Source organism: Vespa crabro, chromosome 1 (genome assembly GCF_910589235.1).
Source record: "Vespa crabro chromosome 1, iyVesCrab1.2, whole genome shotgun sequence".
Lineage (NCBI taxonomy): Eukaryota > Metazoa > Arthropoda > Insecta > Hymenoptera > Vespidae > Vespa > Vespa crabro.
The window spans coordinates 14,434,492-14,456,753 of record NC_060955.1 but is presented as its reverse complement, the minus strand read 5'-3'; the positions used below and the strand labels follow the sequence as shown (position 1 = coordinate 14,456,753).

The 22,262-nt window shown below is 30.0% G+C and overlaps 2 protein-coding genes across 9 annotated transcripts in view; one reads left to right on the top strand and one right to left on the bottom strand.

The window, feature by feature from the left end:
- Window positions 1-285: 285 nt before the first annotated feature.
- Window positions 286-12,619, bottom strand: LOC124432297 (carnitine O-palmitoyltransferase 1, liver isoform). Of its 5 annotated transcripts, none has more exons than XM_046981111.1 (16): window positions 12,274-12,619; window positions 6,690-6,853; window positions 6,493-6,629; window positions 6,096-6,372; window positions 5,550-5,873; window positions 5,262-5,461; window positions 4,920-5,124; window positions 4,706-4,813; window positions 4,594-4,619; window positions 4,148-4,213; window positions 2,939-3,001; window positions 2,517-2,631; window positions 2,164-2,433; window positions 1,941-2,090; window positions 1,656-1,865; window positions 286-1,556 (listed from the first exon to the last, which is right to left on the bottom strand). In XM_046981111.1, the coding sequence occupies exons 2-16, from the start codon at window positions 6,828-6,830 to the stop codon at window positions 1,452-1,454; spliced, it is 2,397 nt and encodes a 798-aa protein (XP_046837067.1). In that variant the 5' UTR covers window positions 6,831-6,853; window positions 12,274-12,619; the 3' UTR covers window positions 286-1,451. The 5 variants fall into 5 exon arrangements, with proteins under 5 accessions (XP_046837067.1, XP_046837077.1, XP_046837086.1 ...); XM_046981121.1 differs by lacking the exon at window positions 12,274-12,619 and adding an exon at window positions 7,342-7,474; XM_046981130.1 differs by lacking the exon at window positions 12,274-12,619 and adding an exon at window positions 6,925-7,059.
- The window catches only part of LOC124432279, a 28,610-nt gene continuing 13,992 nt past the window's right edge, over window positions 7,645-22,262 (top strand). For 3 of the 4 annotated variants that reach the window (XR_006944221.1, XM_046981084.1, XM_046981075.1), the window contains exon 1: window positions 21,779-22,241. Coding sequence is in view for 2 of the 4 variants with exons in the window: in XM_046981084.1 (XP_046837040.1) it covers window positions 22,187-22,241 (55 nt within the window). In the remaining 2 variants the exon portion in view is untranslated. Of the gene's footprint in view, window positions 9,632-21,778; window positions 22,242-22,262 lie in introns of those variants that run through there. The other variant, XM_046981097.1, reaches the window with a different exon arrangement.

Genomic DNA, 22,262 nt, shown 5'->3' with positions numbered 1-22,262 from the left:
ATATGATAAAAATTGTTAAATTATATTGCATTGATAAATCTCTAAAATTATTTTAGTATTTAAATAGCATAAATGGTATTTATACATATTAAAACATAAGTAATGCTTTTGTTAAACGTTGATTGTAGTTAAAGATTACAATAATAATCTGTAGTTTATTTAAGATTTATATTCTTTGAAATATAAAGTATTTTGTAATAACCAAAGATTTGTATTTAATTAGATGTATATAGATGATTACATAAAGTTTTCACTAAAAGTATTATAAAAATAATTGCATTGACAAACGTTGAAATATTTGAAATATTTTTAATTAAGAGCACCAGTACCTTTAACAATACCTTTAACAAACACGTATTAAAGAAAATATAATTATATTAACTTTCTAGTATAAAATGAGACATTATAAAATTTTGCATTGATAGGTTGCAGATATTAGTTTATGGCATTTTTAAATATTTAATTATACTAAAAGTTCATATGATTACATAATATTTTAGGCATTCGTGACGTCTCATCACAAGTAATAAACATTCTAAAGTTCTCAATCAGATTTAATCTAGGCATAAGTTGAGATTTGAATATTATTTATATATGACAGTCACATATTGATACAATAGCTATGATAATCATTACAAAAATAGTATATTGTAATCGTAGCTTTGCAATCAACAAAGTGAGTATTTAATGTAAATAAATATGAAAATAAAAGATTGAATATTTGCAGTTTCAATATAAATGCGATTGCATTGTTTATAAATTTGGCGTTAAGACGTACCGTAACACCTTTAATACTTTACGCATACTTAATCATTTTGATAATATAATAATATGTATAAAATTGACCTGATTAATATTATTTTTAAAGAATAAATTTCAATCTTAAATTTAGGTATATTGTCATTGTGATACCAACATCGATTATATATATATCAAAATTTTAAATATATTAAATAACTATTTGATTTTCCATTTTTCCAATGATACCCGAAGCTGTATTAGTAAATATAATTTAGTAGTTAAATATGATAGATAGCGAATATTTTTTTCTAATGTTATATACAAAAACCAATACAAAACGATATAAATTTAAAATTTTACTTCTTTATATTCGCAACATTTCTTCATTATTATTTCTAATTGTATATATGCATATAGAAAAGTTAAAATTAAATTTTATATTATTGATGTCAATATTGCATTTAGAAATACAACAAATTATTGAAAAATAGCAAATAACAGATATTTCCTTTTTTTATACAAATATTCAATATTGGATTTGTTTTTGCCAAATTTCGTTTGTAGTAATTATTTATATAAAAATAATTAAGAGTACAAATTTGTGTGTATTTATGTAAACTCCTCAAAATAATAGGAAGAATTTTGTTATAGTTTGTAGTAGTTTTTGATATGTGCTTCATAGCCTTCTAATGCACCAATAACTAAATTCTTTATGTGGAGCCATTTTTGTGCTGTTGAACTTTTTTCCTCTCTAAAAGCAATTTTTTCATATCAGCAAATGCCTTTTCTATTTGGCGTGCAAATCTAGCAGCATCCTGTAAAAAATAAATAATGATGATAATAAATTTAGAAAATAATTCTTTAACTAGTTTATCCATGTTTGATTATTAATCTAATCTTTTCCCATTATATACCGTTACTAGTGAGCTACGTTTACTAGAGATATGAAAGAATATAACATCTTCTCCAGCAATAATGTAAGAAACCCCATAACCATCATCGGCAACAGGACCAAATCCACCACCAGCAGAGATACAATCAGGGTATTTCTTCAAGTCCAATTTTGATGTTTGTCCATGTGGAGTTTGAGATGTAGATAATCGCCAAGGTTCGCTTAAGACTTCCTAAATAATTTTCTTTTCTTTATAACTATTTTCTTTTTTGGTTTCAAATTGTTTTTGAAATATTTTACCAAATACCTTCAAAAATGGAGAATCTACTTCAAGATATTTAGACACTACATATAAACAGAAAAGATGTCTATCTATACCCTTGCCACACATAGCATCCTGACAATTTTTTTGATGCTGTTGTCCTGCTGCTAGTAGTAATCTATACTTGTTATCTAACTGTAATGGAAAAGGCAGTTTTTTATATTTTGTTTTTAGTAAATATTGATTTGAACTATTATATTTATGTTACCGTTGCATTCTTATCTTCCATGGCCTTTACCCATGCAGCAGATTCAATAGTGCATGGTCTAACAGTTTCTGTTCTGCCTTCACGAAATAGTCTTGTCATGGAAGCTTCGTAAGTGAGATTGAACTTTCCAGCATCACGATAATATGCTAATTGTAAAGCCATTTGTATATATGCATCTGGTGACATTGCACTAGCTTTCATAAAACCTTTACCGTATTCATCGTGTACATAGATACGTAATTCAATGTCATTTATTAATTTTTGTACAATCTAATAATTTAAAAAATAATCAATAATCTTTACATACATGACTATGTGTTTGCACATGATTTTTATAAATGTAAAAGTAGTACCTCATTAGAACGATTTATACATTCAATACATTCTGAAGACAAATCCCATTGAAGTCGAGTAGGGGTTGGTGGTATAAATTCTGGAGTACCTTTGTTACGTCCGTCTTCTTTATATCTGATAGATAAATAGTAATTAAAACTAAAAAGTATTATTGAAATAATTATAATTTAATTATTTTACTATAATTATTGTCACATTTTACAACCTATTAATTACAGTTATAATTCTTTCAGAATAATAATGATTACATATTTAAAGAAGATAAAGCAGTATAGAATTTTTTATTAAAGCATTAAGTTGTAAGCATGTTAATTACAAGTTTACTTTTTATGTGGGAAGCGCAATAAAATGTATGGATTTCTTAAGGTGTTATTACATATTTAGCAATTTGCATAAAATACAAACATGGAAAGAGAATTACCCTTTCTCCATAGTATTAGCAATAACATATTCCCAGAGAGATCCCATAACAGGAGCATCAGCCCTATAAAGCAGAAGACAAAATATGGATAAATAATTAACATATATTTTTTGGATCGGTCTTTTACTGTCAAGTACTCATCAGTAATACCTTATAAACTGAAACAAAGAAATAAAAATATATACAAAGTTCTTCTAAACCTTCATGCTAGGAAATTATACAGAGTGTTTTACTTAATCCGAAGATTTGAAATATCTCTGTTGCTTTTGATAGTATTAAAAAATGTCCAGTACAAAATTGTTTAATTTAAAGGGGACAATATTCTGTTATCAAAATTTTTTTCAATATAATGTTTAAAAGTTTCAAGGGTTAATGTTTTTTTTTTAAATGTATTGACGTATTTATCTTACGAGAGTGTTATAATTTATTATTGTTGTAATATATTAAAAATGTAATTTATGAATTTAACGATATAAATTTTTTGACTTTGAATAAGAAAGAGTGATGTTTGAAAAAAATGAAACAGTCCAAAATTTTAGGCGTTTTGATGTATAAATAATCATTCCAGAAGACTATCCTAAGAGTTCAAAATAATTTCTATTAATTTTGATACATTTTTAGATATGGATAATCGTTTAAATAATTTCTGGAGCGGTAGTAATATATACACAAACAAATACTTTCATATATTTGTTTGTGTATATATTACTACCATATAACAAATCATTCATTAAGATGTCCAAAAATATAAAAATGTAAAGATCAACAAATGCATATGCATAGATAAATTCATATTTTCATAAGTTATAATAATTATGTAATAAGAAAAAAGAATGATTCGAATAGAATTTTTTGTTCTCAGAATTTTGTTTCTTTTGGATTCAATAATTTCTTCTTTTAATATTTTGTAGTATCATTACAAGCAATAGAGATACGTAAGTTAGGTGAAATATTCTTTATAAATGTATGTACAGTAACAAATTATATTTTACTGTTTATCACTGTAACATTTTGTCAAATATAACGTTCCATCATTTTGTTTAAATGAAGATTAACACTTAGGTAGTTTCCTTAGTTTATACAAGGCAAAATATTACCAACACCGATAATCTACATAAACATATCATGCTAAGCTTTTAATGATGAAGGAGAAGATGATAAAGAAATTCAATGACTTATAAACCATTCAGTTTGAATTAAGGTTCTTACTCTCGGTTGCAGGCTTCTTCATATATTAAGAATTCCCATAAATGTGACATCACCGCAGCATCTGCCCTGCATTACTTATTGTTTACTTATTGTTTACACATCTCAAAATAAAAGTTACTAATATACATATATAATTTTATAAATATTCATGCAATCGCAAGAAAATAATATATTATTTCTGTGTTTCAACGATTCTTTAATTAAATTATTATTACCTTGATCTATGAAACTCATTAGACAATAACTGTTACGTATGAAATCAATCAGACATTGAATGAAGAAACATTAAATAGGGAATAAATAATAACAAAAAGTAGAAATTTAAAAAATGAATCAATTAATATTGATAATGTTTTAATTTTCTCATCGTCATCTGGGTACGATCGGTTTATCAAGAAATTATTACTTGTGCCTAATGCATTTTTCTATATGAAAGAAAAACTTACCAAGAATGTTCTGCGTTAAAACCGATCTGTAAAATATGTAATTCAGCAGTTAAGATAGCTACATTTATTATTTTGTAAGTAATACTTTTGTTTGTGACTTTTTATTTCTTACCCTTCCATTACTTCCAATACATAAAGTAAAAGATTTATCGAACCATCTATCATAGCCTTTACCATGTAACAAAATTTGACCATAATTATCTAACTTTTCAGGATGTTCCTAAAAATATAAAATTACTATATAAACATTTAATTGAAGATATTTTAAATATTTCATATTAAGGTATTAATTTATGTTTATCTTTGACAAAATTATAATTACTTACAGGATCGTATTCGTATGGAAAATCATCTAAAACGACAATGAATGCCGATTTTTCTATTATATCTAAGGAAACTTTATTTATTCCTTTCGCGAAATATTCATTTCTGACTTCTGCCCAAGGTTTCCTCTCTCCAGCTGTCAGTGCAGCTAATTTTTCTTCACTTTCTGGTGGTTCAGATTTGTCATTCAAAATTTGTTGAATTTGTCTATATGTAATGAACATTCATAGATTATAATAAATCTTGTATAGGATATTTTTGTTATAAAAAGTAATAACAAAAAATAAGGAGTTGTAAAAATATATATAATATTAGATTGTTATTTGAATATAAAACGCTCTTACATTTCTATTTCACATGGTAAAAGAATTCTATTTTTGTAATAAATAAGAACTTTGAAATATTTTCCTTTGTGATGTACAACTATATGCTTAGAATCTTGATAGTGAACTATTTTGTCTGTTTCAATACCAGGAAGCCTTGTGGTATTAAACAATCTTTCATATTGCCAGGAACATAAAGGAATTATACCTTGCAGTAAAATCTGGGAATCAGAAAAAATATAATTCTCTCGGTGTATATCGTCATTCGAAAAATACAATATACTAATTTTCTTATAATATCGTACTAACTGGTTCAAGTTGTTGACGCTCAATAAGCCGTCTGTATTGTAAACAAAAATGAATAGTGCTGGCGGCACGTGCAGCTTGATTCGTAGTTGGATGCATAAGAATAGCATCTATTCCGTAGAAATTTGAATTTATAACAAGCGGCGATCTACCTCGAAGGTAAACGTATTCCTCCCACCAATCAGATACGTAATTGGTAGACCACCAAGACTTAAGTATTAAATATCTTTGAAGTTTCACGCCTATACCATTTTGAAATTCCTTCGCTAATCTCTCCATACGAGTATAATTTTCATTGTCCAGTAGAGGTCTAACGCTTCGGAGGTACTGTTTAAAAATACATAATAAATTATTTTACTGTACAATAATAATTGTAAACTATTACTTGTAATCTACTAAGTAGCCTTTTTGAAGATGTCTTAAGAACTTTTTTCTTTTCATTTTACTTTTCTCTTTACTCGAATCATCAATTCGAGATCACCTCTTTTGTTTTTTATTATTTTGTGTTTTTCTATTTATGAATAATACGAAAATAAAAAAACATCTAACCCGTTTCATCGTATCTTCTACCGAAGGAAGTGGTAGACGAGGCAGCGAACCTTGAAAGCTGTAAAGCATGGGTTTGCGCCAACCAGACAGCAGTTTTACGAAAAGAAGCCATATCTGTGTCATTCTCGATAATTTTTTTTGTTTGCCTCTTAATTCGTACATCCAGCCTTTGTAGATCAACAGCAGCTTTAGTATATATCGTAACATATATATAACGACCAACCATAAGAGAAGTCCGATCATGAACGAACCAGCTAGATGTGCGAGTATTAAAGATCTACAAAAGATTAAACATGGAAAAGTTGGTCCTTGTTGGTACTTGTAAATGAACTAACTATTATTGTTTTAATTACTTTGCTCGAAAGTAAGAAATTTGAATTCAAATTATTAAACTTACCCAGAAAGATATGGCGTAACTTTTCCAACGAGATCGTAAGGAACTTTGTAGCCCGCGAAATGAATTGCAGTGACAATACCTATGGTAAGCCAAAGGCTTCCTAAAGATGCTGGATATACACCGCTTTTCAAGTTATTCTAAAATACAAACAAGTAAATTAGTTACTATCGGATTGTTGCACATTCTTTTCCGCTCACCATAAATCTAAAGAATCTCTTCTTCCAGGAGCGTACACCTGATAACCAAACGAGATTCAGTACTTCTCGATCGAAGTTCACGTCCCATCCTTCGTGGGTGATGGAAAAACTGAAGGCGACGGCTGAATGAGCTTCCGCCATTTTTGTATTACTTTTCTATGTATCTAAAAGAAAAAAAATTTATAAATGCATCGGAAAATTTCGTCGACATCATGGTGTCGACGAAAACTATTACTTAGGGAAGCTCGCATTTTTGCATGACAAATGCCCATTGCGAAGTTGCAGCATCGAGAACGAAGATGCAGGGTGGATGGAAACGAAGCAGTTGACCTTAGTTAAAGTCGCAATTATCATGCGGACACGATCGCGTGTATACATATACGTGTGCAAATACGTGCGTGTGTGCGCTGTGAAAATTGCACAATAAGCTAGTAAACAAGAATGTCATGCATAAATAGTTTCCTATACTGTTACGCGTTGCGTTTTATCATTTTATTGTATTTTTTTTTTATGATTTGAAAGATAGAAGGATATAGACGAAAGCAAATTTGATGTTTCAAATGAATACGATGATATTTCAGTGGTTACGTTGGAACAAAGATGTTGCTTTTTAAAGTTTGAAAGTATTTAATAACAGGTACGTAAATGATACCTGTTTATATTAAAGAAAACGGAACTCGTATCTCCGCAATAACACCTGTATTATCAAGGCTGTGTTCGATGATTAAAGACAGAGTTTCGTGATCGAGACAACGTAGCTTGAACTTTGGTCGAGACTTCATCGTCCAACCAACGCGCCTTCTCCCTCTCTTCTTTGTTATAAATTGAGACACATGCACGTATACGCGCATGCGTGTACACGCGCAAGTGCTGAAAAAAAGGCGCGTTCAGCGTGATCAAAATAAAAAAACAACTATAAAATATTATTAATGCGAACTGACATGTATTTTTCTATAGTTTTGTTGTATAAGAAAAGGTAAGAATCATAATTGAAACATAATTTAGCATATTTAAATGAATAACCAATTGTATTATATATTATAAAACATTACAAAAAATGCTAAGAAAAGTTGAATTGTCAATGAAAAATAATATTTTCGAAATTCTAAACTATCGAAAGAGCACGGTTGAACGATACATAATGGACATCACCGATCATATCAAATGTTACGTAATACCGGGTGTACATCAAATACGATGCTCGCATGCCGCTCTACGTGGCTAACATCCATATATATTAATCATATACGCATTGCATGACATTGCATATAGTAATTACATCTTGCTTTCGTTGGCGCAAAATATGATCAAAATTAGGATACTGACTACTTTTCTTTGTCAAACATTCCAATCTCAATGGTCGTTCGAAATGTTCATATAAAAGATAAACATTTGAATTGCATAAAAAAATGAGCTTCAATTCGAATAACTACGCATGATTTGAATTCATATCTCAACCTCGCCTGAAAGTATCCATATGCGGAATAACCTTACGACTTTCCACGAGAAACGAGTGAAAGTTCGTACGAAACTAATCCCTAACCTCGAGCAAGTTTACACTACGATAACAACGTTCTCGAACCGCCAAGCAAAACTATGTATATTGACGACAAACGAAAATATGCTTATGATTTGTAATTCGTATAATACTTATCAACATGCAACAAATGGACAACGCTCACTCGATTTTTAGTTCGCTGGGATCTCTTTCTTTCGTAAAATTAACATGTTCATTTTATGTGAATTAAAATAGCCAAAAAAGAATCTTAATATTTGCTTCTTATTTAATTTTTTAAAGATTACGATAAAGAGAATATATTTTATGTTCATTTTTTCAAAAAATACAATCAAACGATTCACTTGTTCAACTCATTATGCGCAATCCGATTATTTATGTATGTATGCATGTGTAAATATAATCGTTGTAACATTCAGTATTATTTTTATTCTTATCGATATATGACGTATGCATAATATGATTTGTGATATATCGATAAGAATATTACACTACTTGTCTACATCGTTGAATCGGAAAATTCTAAATGATAAAAAAGCTAACGTAGAACTATACTTTATTTCTTTTTAGCAAAATATGATTGAGACATGTGTCTTTCACTGGAAAAGAACCAATGCCGTATCATAATATTATTTCGCAATGGACAATGATTAATCTATACGACCATACTAAAAGAGTTAAAGTGGATCAAGCACGTGTTTCATATTTTTTGTTTGTACATATATCGTTATCGATATAATATCGCGTATAGCTTGCGCGATAATTGCTGATCTTTTCAACGAAGTCTTTCGTATTCTTCGAGATTCGTCGAGATTTGATTCATTTTGTTTCCTCTTTTAGAAATAAAGAAAAAGATTCGGAAAAAAAGAAAACAATTATGACTAATGAATCGTTAAATATGCTAAATACATAATAAAATGATTAAAAAATAAAAATATAATCAATCGACAATAGCATTAAAACTAGTATAAATTAGGGACTACTAGCTTCGAAATACTGAAAAGGAAGTTCTCGAAACTGTAGGTAGGAATTCGTTATATCTCATGTTTATAAAATTTTATTTATAAGAGTTATCGATGCGACTGAGATAGTAATGTAGTCGAAGAGCATATGGTTCTTTGAATTGGAGGTCCATTAGCGTAATAGCTCAACGTCTCATATTAATCGTTGAAAAAATAACAAACGAGATCGCGCGATGCTTTCATGATGAAAAGTGTCAAGAGATGCACCATCATTCGTATTGAATACCTGGGCAGATGCAGTGGTACTTTTCGACGTAGTGCAATCGTGTCACACTCTTACGGTTAAATTAGAAAAACCGTTTAGATCTGTAGTTTGTTCAACTATGAAGATAAAGAAATTATTTGAAATAAATCGCGCTTTTTCTGGGGTCGCGAGAACATTCGTTGTTCCACAATTTGAAATGGTAAGTCCAGGATTTTTCAACTGGTCTATTGACCGTATAGACACAATATTATAGGCCTATCAGCAGGATAGATAATATTATTTAATATTATTTAATTAGGTCAATCTCCCGACCGTGTGAGCAATCAATTAATTAATTTCTACTTACGACTTGTGTCATCGATAAAACGAATTGAGTGATTGCTTTGTGTAGAATATAGAATAAATAAGTAAATCGTATGTATATCAGCATTTTGATGCGTTGAATGTCTGTCCAACGTAGCAAAGTCCAAGACGAGAGAAATTCAAATGGCATTGCTTCAGCTTTCACATTACTTTCGACCTTAATGATAATGTTAATATGTTGACTGAGCAATTTTTGTAGACAGTAAGATTTTCATTATTATAAGCTTATAATTATAAATTATTATTTATATAATTATATAATAAATATAAAAATATAATTATAAATTATATCTTATGATTAAATGAGAGTATTTATTTTACTGTTTATACAATAGATTCGTTTGACAACTTGTTAGTCGGCTAATATTTACAATTCATTGAGGATTGAACTCATGTATGTATATCGATCGCTGAGTGGAGCGTTTTGATTAGCAATATGTGAATCAAAGACAGAATTATTGGTTTCAGATCATATTTCGGGAGGATGAGATTCCGCGGACATGTGTAGATTAATACAAATAATTTAATACTATATAGATTGTTTCGATATGACGAAGAATTGGCGATTATTAATAACAATTTCAAATCATCCTCTTGGTGGTTAGGAAGAATGAGAATGTAGAATGAGAATACTATGTAGAAATAACAAGAGGTAACCATAGATAGCCAAAATGTGAATATAGAATATTTTAGAGGTTTCCATTTACATTTGTATGTAAGTACTATATGGGATAAATAATAATCCATTGTTGAAAAATATAAGCCACGATTATCGGATTAATATTAAAAACACAGACAGTGTTGGGCTTTGGTACTTGGTCAATAGATATTCACTATCGGTAGATAATCCTTTAAAAGTTTTTGACTTAATTACGCTATGTCGTTAGTTATACGAATAATAACAAAATCCACAAATGTTAAATTTTAAATTAAGATTTAATATTCGATATGCCGAAGAAATTCCGATTGAGATCAAATTTTTTGAATCAGATTGTAAAAAAGAAAGAAAACACGACTACGAATTACAAGCAAAGACTATTTATTTATCTATTTTTGAAGACATCACATTCGATCACATTCACCGATTCAGCGACATTATTAATTATAATTAGAATCTTCCTAAATTAGCATTTCTTTATTCAGTTTCCAATTCGATAACAATCATTATTCTCGTTTTTAGGTACGAACCTTATGCTAGATAAATTAACTTGAAATTTATACCAAAAATGAAATTATTTGCAAGTGAAGGTAGACAAATAATTCGGTTCGATCTGACTTTTGGTTCCAGAATGATGGTATCTTCAATAATTAAAAAATTCATATAAATATGCATATGTAACGGAATTAAATTATAATAAGTACAATTTCTATAGGAATATTTCATATATTAGGCATTATCATGAACTACATTGATCATACTTATTCTGTAAAAGAATACTTGGTTTATTTTATGTTCTATCACTGAATATTCAGGTGCGTCTTTTTGTAACATATAGTATGTTCCAAAGGAAGTGATTTTTTATTTGTCACATGCATTAACTTCTATTCAATATGGCGGCCGGGTCAACGTTCGAATAAATTAGAGTCTTTATAACTGTAAAGTAAAATTCTCAATCTTTTATCACATTTTTACTGTTTTCACTATGATGAGTTCGTAATAAAATTTACGCACATATTTAGTTACAATAATTCGTCCTTGAGGAATATTAACGGTTAATAAAAATAAACGTTGTCTTATTTCTGTAATTTGATTTAAATCGTGAGAGACTGGGAAAATTGCGAAAAGAGTTGGGTAAAAGCTTTGTGTTATTGTTTGACCAAGAATTGTGAAAGAGAATTGATTAATCGATCGACGAATGACTGTTTCTTTTCTTTAGCATCATCTAAAAAAGTAGTTTGTCGATGAAAAAATGAATGATGTGGCAATGGCAGCAACAGCAATAGTAACAAACAAACAAGAAACGAAAAAATATAATTACATTAATACGAAAAATACATTTAATAAATATTTAATATTTAGCTGATAAGTAAAAAATATGATTGTACCATGCTACAACGAAGAGCTATTTTCATCTTATACAATAAATCACTAAGTATCAAACCTAAAGAAATTCAGGCATAAATTTTACGAACATTTTCCTACTTGAAAAGATAAAAGAATAAAATGAAAGGGAGAAATAACGGCGCGAAGGAAGACCACTTCCTATTGGTTGCCGTTTTGCTCTCGTCGAGAAAAGACGACACGATAGCAATAAGCACGTCGTACATCGTTTTTGTTCAGATGAGCGTGTTTAAAAAAAATTAACACGGTCTTTCTAATATTAGACACGCTGTTTCATGTCGTCCCCGTTCTTGTTCTCTCTCTCTCTTTCACTCACTCACCCATTCACTCTTTCTCTCTCTCTCTCTCTCTCTCTTTCTCCTTTTCCTTTCCCCCCTCTTTTTGTGACGACGAACAAACTCGGAAGTTATACTTACCGAACGAATGAACGCAAAGACGAATGCAACGATGACCTCTCTTTTTCTTCATACAAAGACGATTGATATGTATCGCTGATTGAATCATGAAAAAATCACCATTTTTAATAAATTCGAAGTTTGGTAATAAAAAATTATCCAAGAAATGTTTCTTTACAAAAAATATAAATTTCTCGACGAATTTGTTTTTTTGAAATACACGTTGGAAAGTCGACTGTACACAATACTATAGACACCAAAGTAACGCTACGCATAACCAAACGCCGTGCAATACTGAATGCCACTGAACGCCACTGAACGCGATGTGAGCGAGCGCCGAAGAACGCTGAACGAGTGCCGAACAGTTACGAAAATGCACGATTTGCACCTGATGAGTATACGCCTACACTTCCGTACACATGCGTGTGCCATGCTAATCACACATCTACAAAGTTACTTCAGTGCTTTTCAGTCGTTTACATTCCAAGTATATATATATATAGATGTGTGATCCTAACGCAGGGCTGTATTTTACGGGTTCTAAATGTACTTGCGTAATAATTATCAAGTCGAAATATTTCGTTTTTATTATATAGGTGTTAAGTATGCGTGCAGCGCAGATTGAATGTAGGTAAGGAAAATTTTTACAATCTCCAAATATATATACGAATATCTACACATACTGTCAATGTTCTATATTTATTTATGTAAGATTAAATAGTTGTATATTAGTGTAAGGAATTCTTATAATGTTAATTGTATTATTATTATTATTAATACTAATATTGAAAATGAAAAGAAAACAATACGAATGAAGTCTTGTCATATATTGTTCCTAGTTATTACGAGCATATATTGAAGCAATTACGCATATTCCCTTTAGTGGCTTTAACTTTTGATGAACACGTTAGTCAAAATATAATGCACTTCTACAGTATTATGAAAGTTACGTGCGGGGTTTTGTTACGCTTTTCCGAAGTTGATCTAGCGACTATATTTCTTTTCGTAATGATAAAATCTTTCAGTATATATATATATATATTATTGTTATTGTTATGTTATTATTATTATTATTATTATTATTATTATTATATTTGTTGCTTTTCTCGACGATAGATGATATGGAATAACAGACATTAGAATCATAAAATTTAGTTCATCTTACATTATCATACTTCTTTCTTTTACATATGTATTACACAGTTATATTACGGATTTGTTATAATTATACAATAAACAGTGATAAAATTATGTGTATATTAAAAAGATTAAAAAGAAAAAAACAGAAATGAATACTATTGTGTTTCTTATCGCGATGGTTTTAAACATTTATATAGTTTCAAATTAATTGCAGTTTTTTTTTAAATTCTTATATTTTTTTTGCAATTGTAGTAATATCATCTATCCTGACGTTAGGCACAGATTCCAACCACATTGTTACATGTCAGGCAGGGTCTTTTCAGCTCTAATAATTAATATTCGAACAGATTAGGATGAAAAGTTTCGATAAATTCCAAATACGACTTTCCAAATTTATGTATAGTACTGCCATCTTGATATTTTCTGACAAGTTTTAATTTACTTGTAATTGAAGCACAACGACAATTAGTACGGATACCGATAATATTGTTATCTGTCTTTAAGGTAATACCAATAATGTAGTGTGTATTTCTTCAAAATTGTCGCTAGATGGCAAATTGTGACTGATTCCTTCATGCACGCACATGACACACGCACGTATACTTGTGTAGTTTCTTCCATGCAAGTTACGATTTTAAAAAGAACTCAGGCGCAAATAAATGATTAGGAAAAATTGTATGATAGTGCAACCAATCCATTAGGTAGTTACGTTTAAATAAAGTAAGATATAATCTTTAAAAGAAATTTACAGTATGTACAAACTTACGATGACTCGATAATATGAAAATTAATACGTAAATCGGTATTTTCTATAGCTTAACAAGCGATCACAGTATCAATAACGAGATGTCGATAAAGACGTTATTATCATTGTTTCGCACACGGTATGATCCACATTTCTTTGTTCATATGGCCAGCATGATATTTTTTCGGCAAGTAATTTCTGTTATGAAATATAGAAGCATTATTCAAGTGTCATTTTTTACCGATCGAATCAAAACGAGTGGATGTTTGTGTCGAATTGATTTTATGTCGAAAGATAACCTAAATTTGTTATATTCTTCTATCATTTTTTTACAACAGGAAGATGTACGTTTTCCGTTTTCAGAAATTCAAGGATTATTAAAGAAAAAAAAAAAGATTTATATCAATCGAGTTGTGACAAATACTATTCTGTAAGGTTCTTTCTCATAATTATTCCGTTAGACATTATCGATGCAATTTCCATTTTCGCTTTCACCATCTGAACGATGGGGCTCATAAGATCGTCGAGAAGCTTCGTGTGAAGGTAAATTAGGCGAATCCAGAAATGATTTCCGCATTTCTAGTTTATTTCGACTATACTATTATTAATGGAATCACAATAATGAAAATTTTTAGTTTTAACATAAGGTATTAATAGCAACGTAAATAAATTCGATTGAATTGATATGCACTGCCGGATTTAGTCGTCAGGAGATCTGAGTTTTTACAAATTTTTGGGATTCCATTAAAATAAATCAATTATACATAATATATATTTTCTCATTTTAACTGTTTATGTAAATGATAACATGATAAATATACTACTCAAATTCGATTATAATTGGAGATATAGAAATAAAAATCATATACCGGCCACCGGATATTAAATTAAATTTATTATATAATATAAATTTATATAGTCCTGCGAGTGTCTTCTGTCTTATGAGATAACCGCCTTCACGGCCTATGCAAGCATAAATCCGCATTGTTGATATATAATATTTGTGATTATATATAATTATTTTAAGCACTCTAGTAGTAGACCAAAAATCATTAATCGCGAGTCAGAGAAACCATCAAAGTTAGAATTTGCAGAATCGTGAAGAATTCTTATCTCTTTCTTTTATCTATCTGTCTCTCTTTCTCTCATTTTCTTTTTTCTATCATCAACCATCTTCAGTATCTCTACGAGACTTTGGAAAACTTTCACGACGTGCTACATTCTGCAGACCGATAATCGTTTCGTTTCATTTGCCTCTTTCATCGTATCTTAAATACATTCTTTACTAATTTTGTACCTTACAATTGTTTACATTATTTTAAAATGAACAGTAAACATAGCTATTTCAATTAGTTAGCTATCATAGATATACGTTAATATTTGAAATATACGTGAGAAACGAAACCATCGGCCTCGCATGATTGTGAGATTAAAATGCGTGATATCAATCGATATAAGGAATGATTTCCATCTAATTATAAAAGGCGACAATTTTATATTGCTGGGGCCTTGTAGGATCGTGGGAAGTTTCGGTTAAGAAAGAGGTCGAACGAGATCGAGATAGAGAAGGTCTCATCGATAAGGTCTCTTTACGATTTTTATCTCATTTTCGCGTTCCTCGAATGCGGAGAAAGCTGATACAACATGTTGCTGCTAAGCAAATCCCATCGGATGACTCATGTGACACTTCTTTGTCTTCGTTTCGTCTTTGCCTTTACGTTTTACATGGTATTCCCGTTTTGTACGCTCACTGATTCAGTCCGATTTAAAATGTTTTCGAAATCTTACTTTTTCTCTTTCTTTCTCGTTGGTTAGATCAGTTAAAACCGTATCCGGGTCGCCTCATTTTTCGCAGAAACGAGCAACTATTCGTTTTTTTTAGGATCGAAAAACTAGGATCGACAAATTTTCGATTTGGAACGACAAAGATTCCTTTACAATTTACGTTATGGTTTATGCTCCGGTAGGATCGAAATGGCGGTACGACGAGCCAAGTAGTTAATGAGAATTTCCAACGATCAATTCGAGTACACGCTCATTGTTCTAATTCCAAGAGAAAGCGCTTGTGATAATGGAGCCCTCATACTTTTCGCATCATGACAGAATGAACGGAATGTTTATTTTTCTTAAATAACATGTATGACAAACTCGATTTCCTATCTTGAGAAGACACTTTTTTGACAGAATGACGAGTTGGTTTTACATTATGAAATAACGATATTAATTAGATTAGGTAAGTAATCATCGGCAAACTTAAAAGGTCTCTTTATAGATATGAATTGAAAAGAGAAAAGTGAGTATATCTATGATGAAGTACAATCATTGGAATGGGTCTCCTTTTCTTCGTATTAAAAAACTACTAAACTATTAAAATCTATAACATTTTAAAAGGGTTTCTAAGACGGCGCGTATTTTTATTCACTTGGTTCAATCTACATACATGCGTAAATCCTGATGATAGATATAGCTAACGTTGTTTTTGATCTTGGCGACAATGATTTAAGGGTTCCTTTCTCTTTTTTCAACCATGTTGAACATGTTGTGTTCAAGTTATTTCGAAATCAGGTTGAAAAGTTAATTCCTGACTTATCTACGTTCAATACGTTTGAACGACGACTTAATGATATTTTCTTACAAAAAGGAAAAGAATCCACAGTTTATTTGTTTTTTCATTTTTCAGATTAAATATCCTAATATTCTGGTTACTGATCAACAAATAAAATTAACTTCAACACGCATAACGAGAACGAGTTTCTTTGCTACCTGTACTATACGGTTGTATCTAATATAAGTATGTTTTTTCTCCATTAGATAAGTTCGTGAAAAAACAAAAATTTTTGGAAACTTCATTCTGGTAATGATCAATATAATTTTTCACAGGTTTGATTTTAAAACTCCCTTTCCTAGGCACGTTCGGAAATCATTCTTTTTATATATACGTGATTTTCCTATATATACGCGAATTTTCTAAGTATACGAGAATTTTGTTGATGTTTAAATTATGGGTTACAGAAAACACACGTAGGAGGCATATAGCCAAGTCTGAAGAAAAAACGATTATAATCGACGCGAGTATTACACACTATGAAATTTAAAGATTGCTCAAATCTTTTTCGCTCTTTTGTTTCTGAGAAGCGAAATATCTATGTATAAATACTATTCGAGTGATTGAGAGATCGAGATAAAGGGAAAAAGCGAGTTGGTTTTCGTGCCATCTCGAAACCGTGCAGAGAAGATCAGTGTATGCGAACTCAGAACAAACATTTGATCTTATCTTAAATCTATGAGCTCCCAGTTTTTCACTAAGAAGTTCCCGCATATTAATGTTCGCCTTTACGGCTGCTTTTTTAATCGGGGTCGCTATGAGCTATTACCAGACGATGTACTTACATACACATGCCGGTTTCAACTTGAATACATTACGATGCTACGATGACATAGGAGATATTTTATGCTATATTTCTTTTTTGCTAAACATTTTTACATTAGTTTACTTTATTATTATACATGTTTAATTTTTTTTTAAACACAAATTAATTTGTTATGATTATTTTTATAACATAGTGTTAAAAGAAACGATTTAAGGTAATCATTATCCAAATCGTATCTATTAGTTTCTTATATCATATTCTTTTTTAAAATAGCATATTTGTGAATGGAAATAACAAAAAATAACGGAATTAAAAAGGATTATATACTGCTATATTTATTATTAATAACAAAAAGAAAATATTCCAAAATATTTAATTCGATTAAATAATATATTTGTAATAATGTTAACATATTTTATAAACAACAAAAAAATAAAAATATTTAACATAGCAAATGTTAAATTAATGTTTTTTTATTAATATTAATGGATTAAATTGGGACAATTTACTGTTAGAATAATAATAATTTTTTATTGTATTTCTTTAAAAACTTTATGGGTTTTGCTTTTTATGCATTTCGGATTTTTTAGGATGATATTTTATTTTTTCCATGCTAGGGTAGCAAAAAATAATTTTTAAATTAAGATGAAATAATGTTTATTTTTTAAATAAAAATTGATTTTTAATTTGTATAATGATTATAATATATACCGGGTTTCTCATTTTAAACGATATGACCAAATATCTCTGATTCAACAAACTATTTAATATCAATTGACAATGGCGTTCTTTATAAAATACTTGCAATGAATATTACATTTCTCCCTTAAAACTTAGTGTCTTTTATTTGAAACATTTGTTTATAAAATTAATAGGATCGGAGATATTTAGTCATAACGTTGAAAATGAGACACTCGATGAATATAAATATTGTCAAACACTTTACAATAAATTTACTCTTATAAAAATATAAAAATGTAAAATAAAACCGATAAATTATTATTAACAAAATACATTAATCGAGAGATTAACTGATTTTTCCATATATTTATAGCTCGCGCGAAATGTACTCTATACATTTTTGATTCATATAATTCATATAATTTATTTAATTCATATAATTACTGTTAGACATCATTTATATATAGTAATAAGAAAAAAATTAATGAGAAACGACTTAGCCAACGGATACACATTCGGCAACTCTCTTCTACTTATGTTGTGATTGCATTGAGAAGAAAAAAAGAAAAAAAGAGATTAATTAATCTCAACATAAACAAATTAGTAAATCCTATCGATGGATTTGTAATTGTTTTTCAAGATCTTCAGGGAAGTTCCATATTTTTTTTTATATTTCAAAATTTTAAATGGCAGTTTTATTTTATAAAATTTGTTGTTGAATTTTTAAATATTAAAAATCCATTATTTGACATCTTCAATAATAACGTTTTACGGGTAAAGAGAGTGTGGGAAAAACGGAATTATGAAAAACGAAAAATGAGCTGATATTGCTGAGAACAACGGGGGTCGAAAAATAATAACGTAACGAATGCGATAGATTTAGAAGATGGTTTAGGAGGCATCATGTAATTATCCGAAAAATAGTACTTTTCTTTCTCTTCTTCTTCGAAAAAGTACGACAGAAGTAACAAATTTTGCGACAGTTCGAGACTTTGCGTGGAATTTTTCTTGTTAACGAAGGTCGTCGTATGGCTGATAACGATGTCTTAACGAGGTTACCAGTGAGAACTTTCATCGAGAATCGATGACACGAAGGATGTTCGATTTGGGTCGCGGGTTATCTATTACTAGAATTTGTTTAAAAAACAACTAATAGAATATGTGTCAATTATAAACATTAAAGATATCGTTATCGATTCTACGATAAACCTTTGCGGAAATATATTTATGTGGATTGTATATGATTGCTAAATATATCATGTATCGTTTCAACGTGGCTGATATTCTTCGCGTTCATTTTTTAGTATCTTTGAATATAGATTACGACTCGGTATAATAATCCGAAAAGGATCGATTGGTATGCGCAGAAGGAAGAGGCAGTGTCACCGATATGGCCATGCTCGAAGACGATACTAAGGTGTAACGGAGAAATTCGATTCGCCGACGGTACTAGATTAAACATCGCATGACATCGGTCGATGACCCCGACGATAATTTAGTTGCTCCGATCATTTCGAAAATGCTTCTTCAGAGATCAACAGAATTATTATTCGAAAGCACGTAAAAGCGACGACGCATTCTTCCTATTCCGATAGGTTGCGGTTGGCTCGCAGCTGCTTTGTGGCTGGAGGAACGTACAAAGTGTGTTACATTTGTACGGCGCTCCTGGTATGTGGGTCAGGAAGTCGACGCTGCTAACAAGTGACTCGACTTCCAACTCTTTGGACGCACGTTACCGCAAACTACTAACTTTCGTCTCGACAAATTTCCGTTTATACCAAATCGGGATATACTCTTTCTTTTTCCGTTCACCTGAGTAGATACAATAATTGATAACGTCTTACTATTTTTTATACATAGGTATATCTTTTTTTGTATCTATGAATCACGTGATTGTTATACTACTTTTCTATTTAAAGATTGTATGTGATCGAAATACAAATTATTGATAAATAAGTAATGATAATTAAGTAGTCAAGTGATTTCCCGCGTAATTTAAGTTATTATTCACGAATACCTAAGTTCGTCGCTATCTACAGATATTTTCTATGACATATTGTTAAACGGAATAGTTGCGCTATAACTGAGCGATTTTTTAACAAGTAAGTCTTTTTTTTCTTGTTTAAATAAAACGGAAAAATTTTATTATACTTTTATGGATGGAGATTAAGAAAGTGAAGAAAAATTATATCAACGATCGACCATTTACAGCTCGTCGAATAAAATGGAGGTCATGTAACAGAAATTGAGATGTTAAAAAGGAATAAAAAAGCACAGGAAATGACACATTGCACGGATATTCAAAGACGACTATGTACAGTGCATCATTAATCTAGCTGAACAAAATTTGAAATGGGGGATTTTGACATTTATCAATTGATTCAGAATCGTATTAGATATGAATAATAATAACATTTTTTTAATAAATTAATCTATTTTTGTTAATTAAATGATATATTTTAAGCTGTATATAATTAAATATAAAATGCAACTAAATGTGAGTAATATATGTTTATAAATAATATACAGTAATATATCTATGCAAAAGACGATATTTTTAATTATGTACTTACAAATTATTAATTTATAATGTAAGTGCTATCCGGAGCATCAGAAAATTCATCTATTTCTAAATCGTTACTGACTTCAGCTGCAAATTCTTTTAAAAAATGTAATATGTTTGACGTATACATCTCGATATAAGATATCGTAATCCCAATCCGTAGATATGAGTGGTTAAAGAAAGTAAGGTATCAAGTGGCGAATGCATCGGCCATACTTTCATGTCCCGTACGAAGTAACCAAATCGCGTTTGATAAAAATTGAAATATTTTCATTTATAGGATATTTCAGCAGGTAAAATATGACACATTTTGCAGGAAATGAATTATTCAATAAAATATTACAAGAAAAACACCAACGGTTACCAACAGCATTCTGTAGGCCTACGTAAAGGCCTGCAGAACATACATCGACAATTCATAAATTTTTTCTATGAAATTAAAATATTAAAAAGCATATTTATATTATAAAATAAGGAAGTATTATTTTACTATATTTTAAAACAAAAAAGAATATAATAATATTTATGAAAAAGAATAGAATATAAACCATAAAAATATATTATTAATAGGTTTTGAAATACAGAATTTTTTATGGTAAACAAATTATGACTATGATATCTTGTAAAACAGATATTTTTCAATAACTTTCAATAAAAATTAAAAGACTTTATGATGGTTACTAAAATGACTTTTGTCTAGCTAGATTGGTAATCCATCATACTGTAATCGTCGTCATCGAATGTCCATCCATTTTCCTGATCATTGGTCATCCGAAAGATAGTTCAAGGATTGGCCCCAATACCTTCAGAAGTGAGACCAAGTAGAAGAGAAGAAATATTCAGTCAGTCGATTGTATAAGGCAATCTCTCGTTTTTGGTAGCAACCAGCACACAATTCGTTATTCGCTTCAAGGTGATGGTAAAGAAAAGCAGAAGCAACACCAGCAACAGGTGGTGGTGGTGGGATGAGTGGGGAGGGAGTGGAACACTGGACGACTTCCTGCTACAGTGCGGACTGAACGAGCAGCTCAGTCTTTGGAAGAGATCGCAGTCTATCGCTCGTAAAGACCTACTTTGTGTCATAGAAAATCAACGAAAGTTTCTCAGAAGGAAAGAGAACAAAATAGAAAGAAAAGAAAAAATATCGTACGGTTCTATCAACCCAGTTAACATTTTTTAATAATTCTATATTTCCTTTTCTTTCTACTTTTATTTCCATCATTGTCTTTCATTTAAAAAATTCGTGTGGAGTATCGAAGGACAAATCTAAGAGCAAACGCGTACAAGATGACGAGTTAGACTCAAAGGTGTATTCGGTGAAGTATCGCAAGTACCAACACAAAGTGTATCTATCATTTTTTCGAAAATTTCCTTATCTCAAAAAAAGACTATTAATTCGTCAAGGTGTTTGAGCTCGAAGGTTGGAAAGAAGAAATGGAAGAAAAAGGATTTACGTATCTCCTACTTATCCTTGGATTTGTTGTTCAAGGTGCGTTGTTATTTTCATTTT

What these genes read in the sequence shown, in the direction of transcription:
- LOC124432297 (XM_046981111.1), bottom strand. Translation starts at nt 6,830, where the DNA reads ATGGCGGAAGCTCATTCAGCCGTCGCCTTCAGTTTTTCCATCACCCAC. An exon ending in TGGAAGATAAGAATGCAACG is followed by an intron (nt 2,091 to 2,163) that starts GTAACATAAATA and finishes TTTCCATTACAG; the next exon opens with TTAGATAACAAGTATAGATT. An exon ending in AACGTAGCTCACTAGTAACG is followed by an intron (nt 1,557 to 1,655) that starts GTATATAATGGG and finishes TATTTTTTACAG; the next exon opens with GATGCTGCTAGATTTGCACG.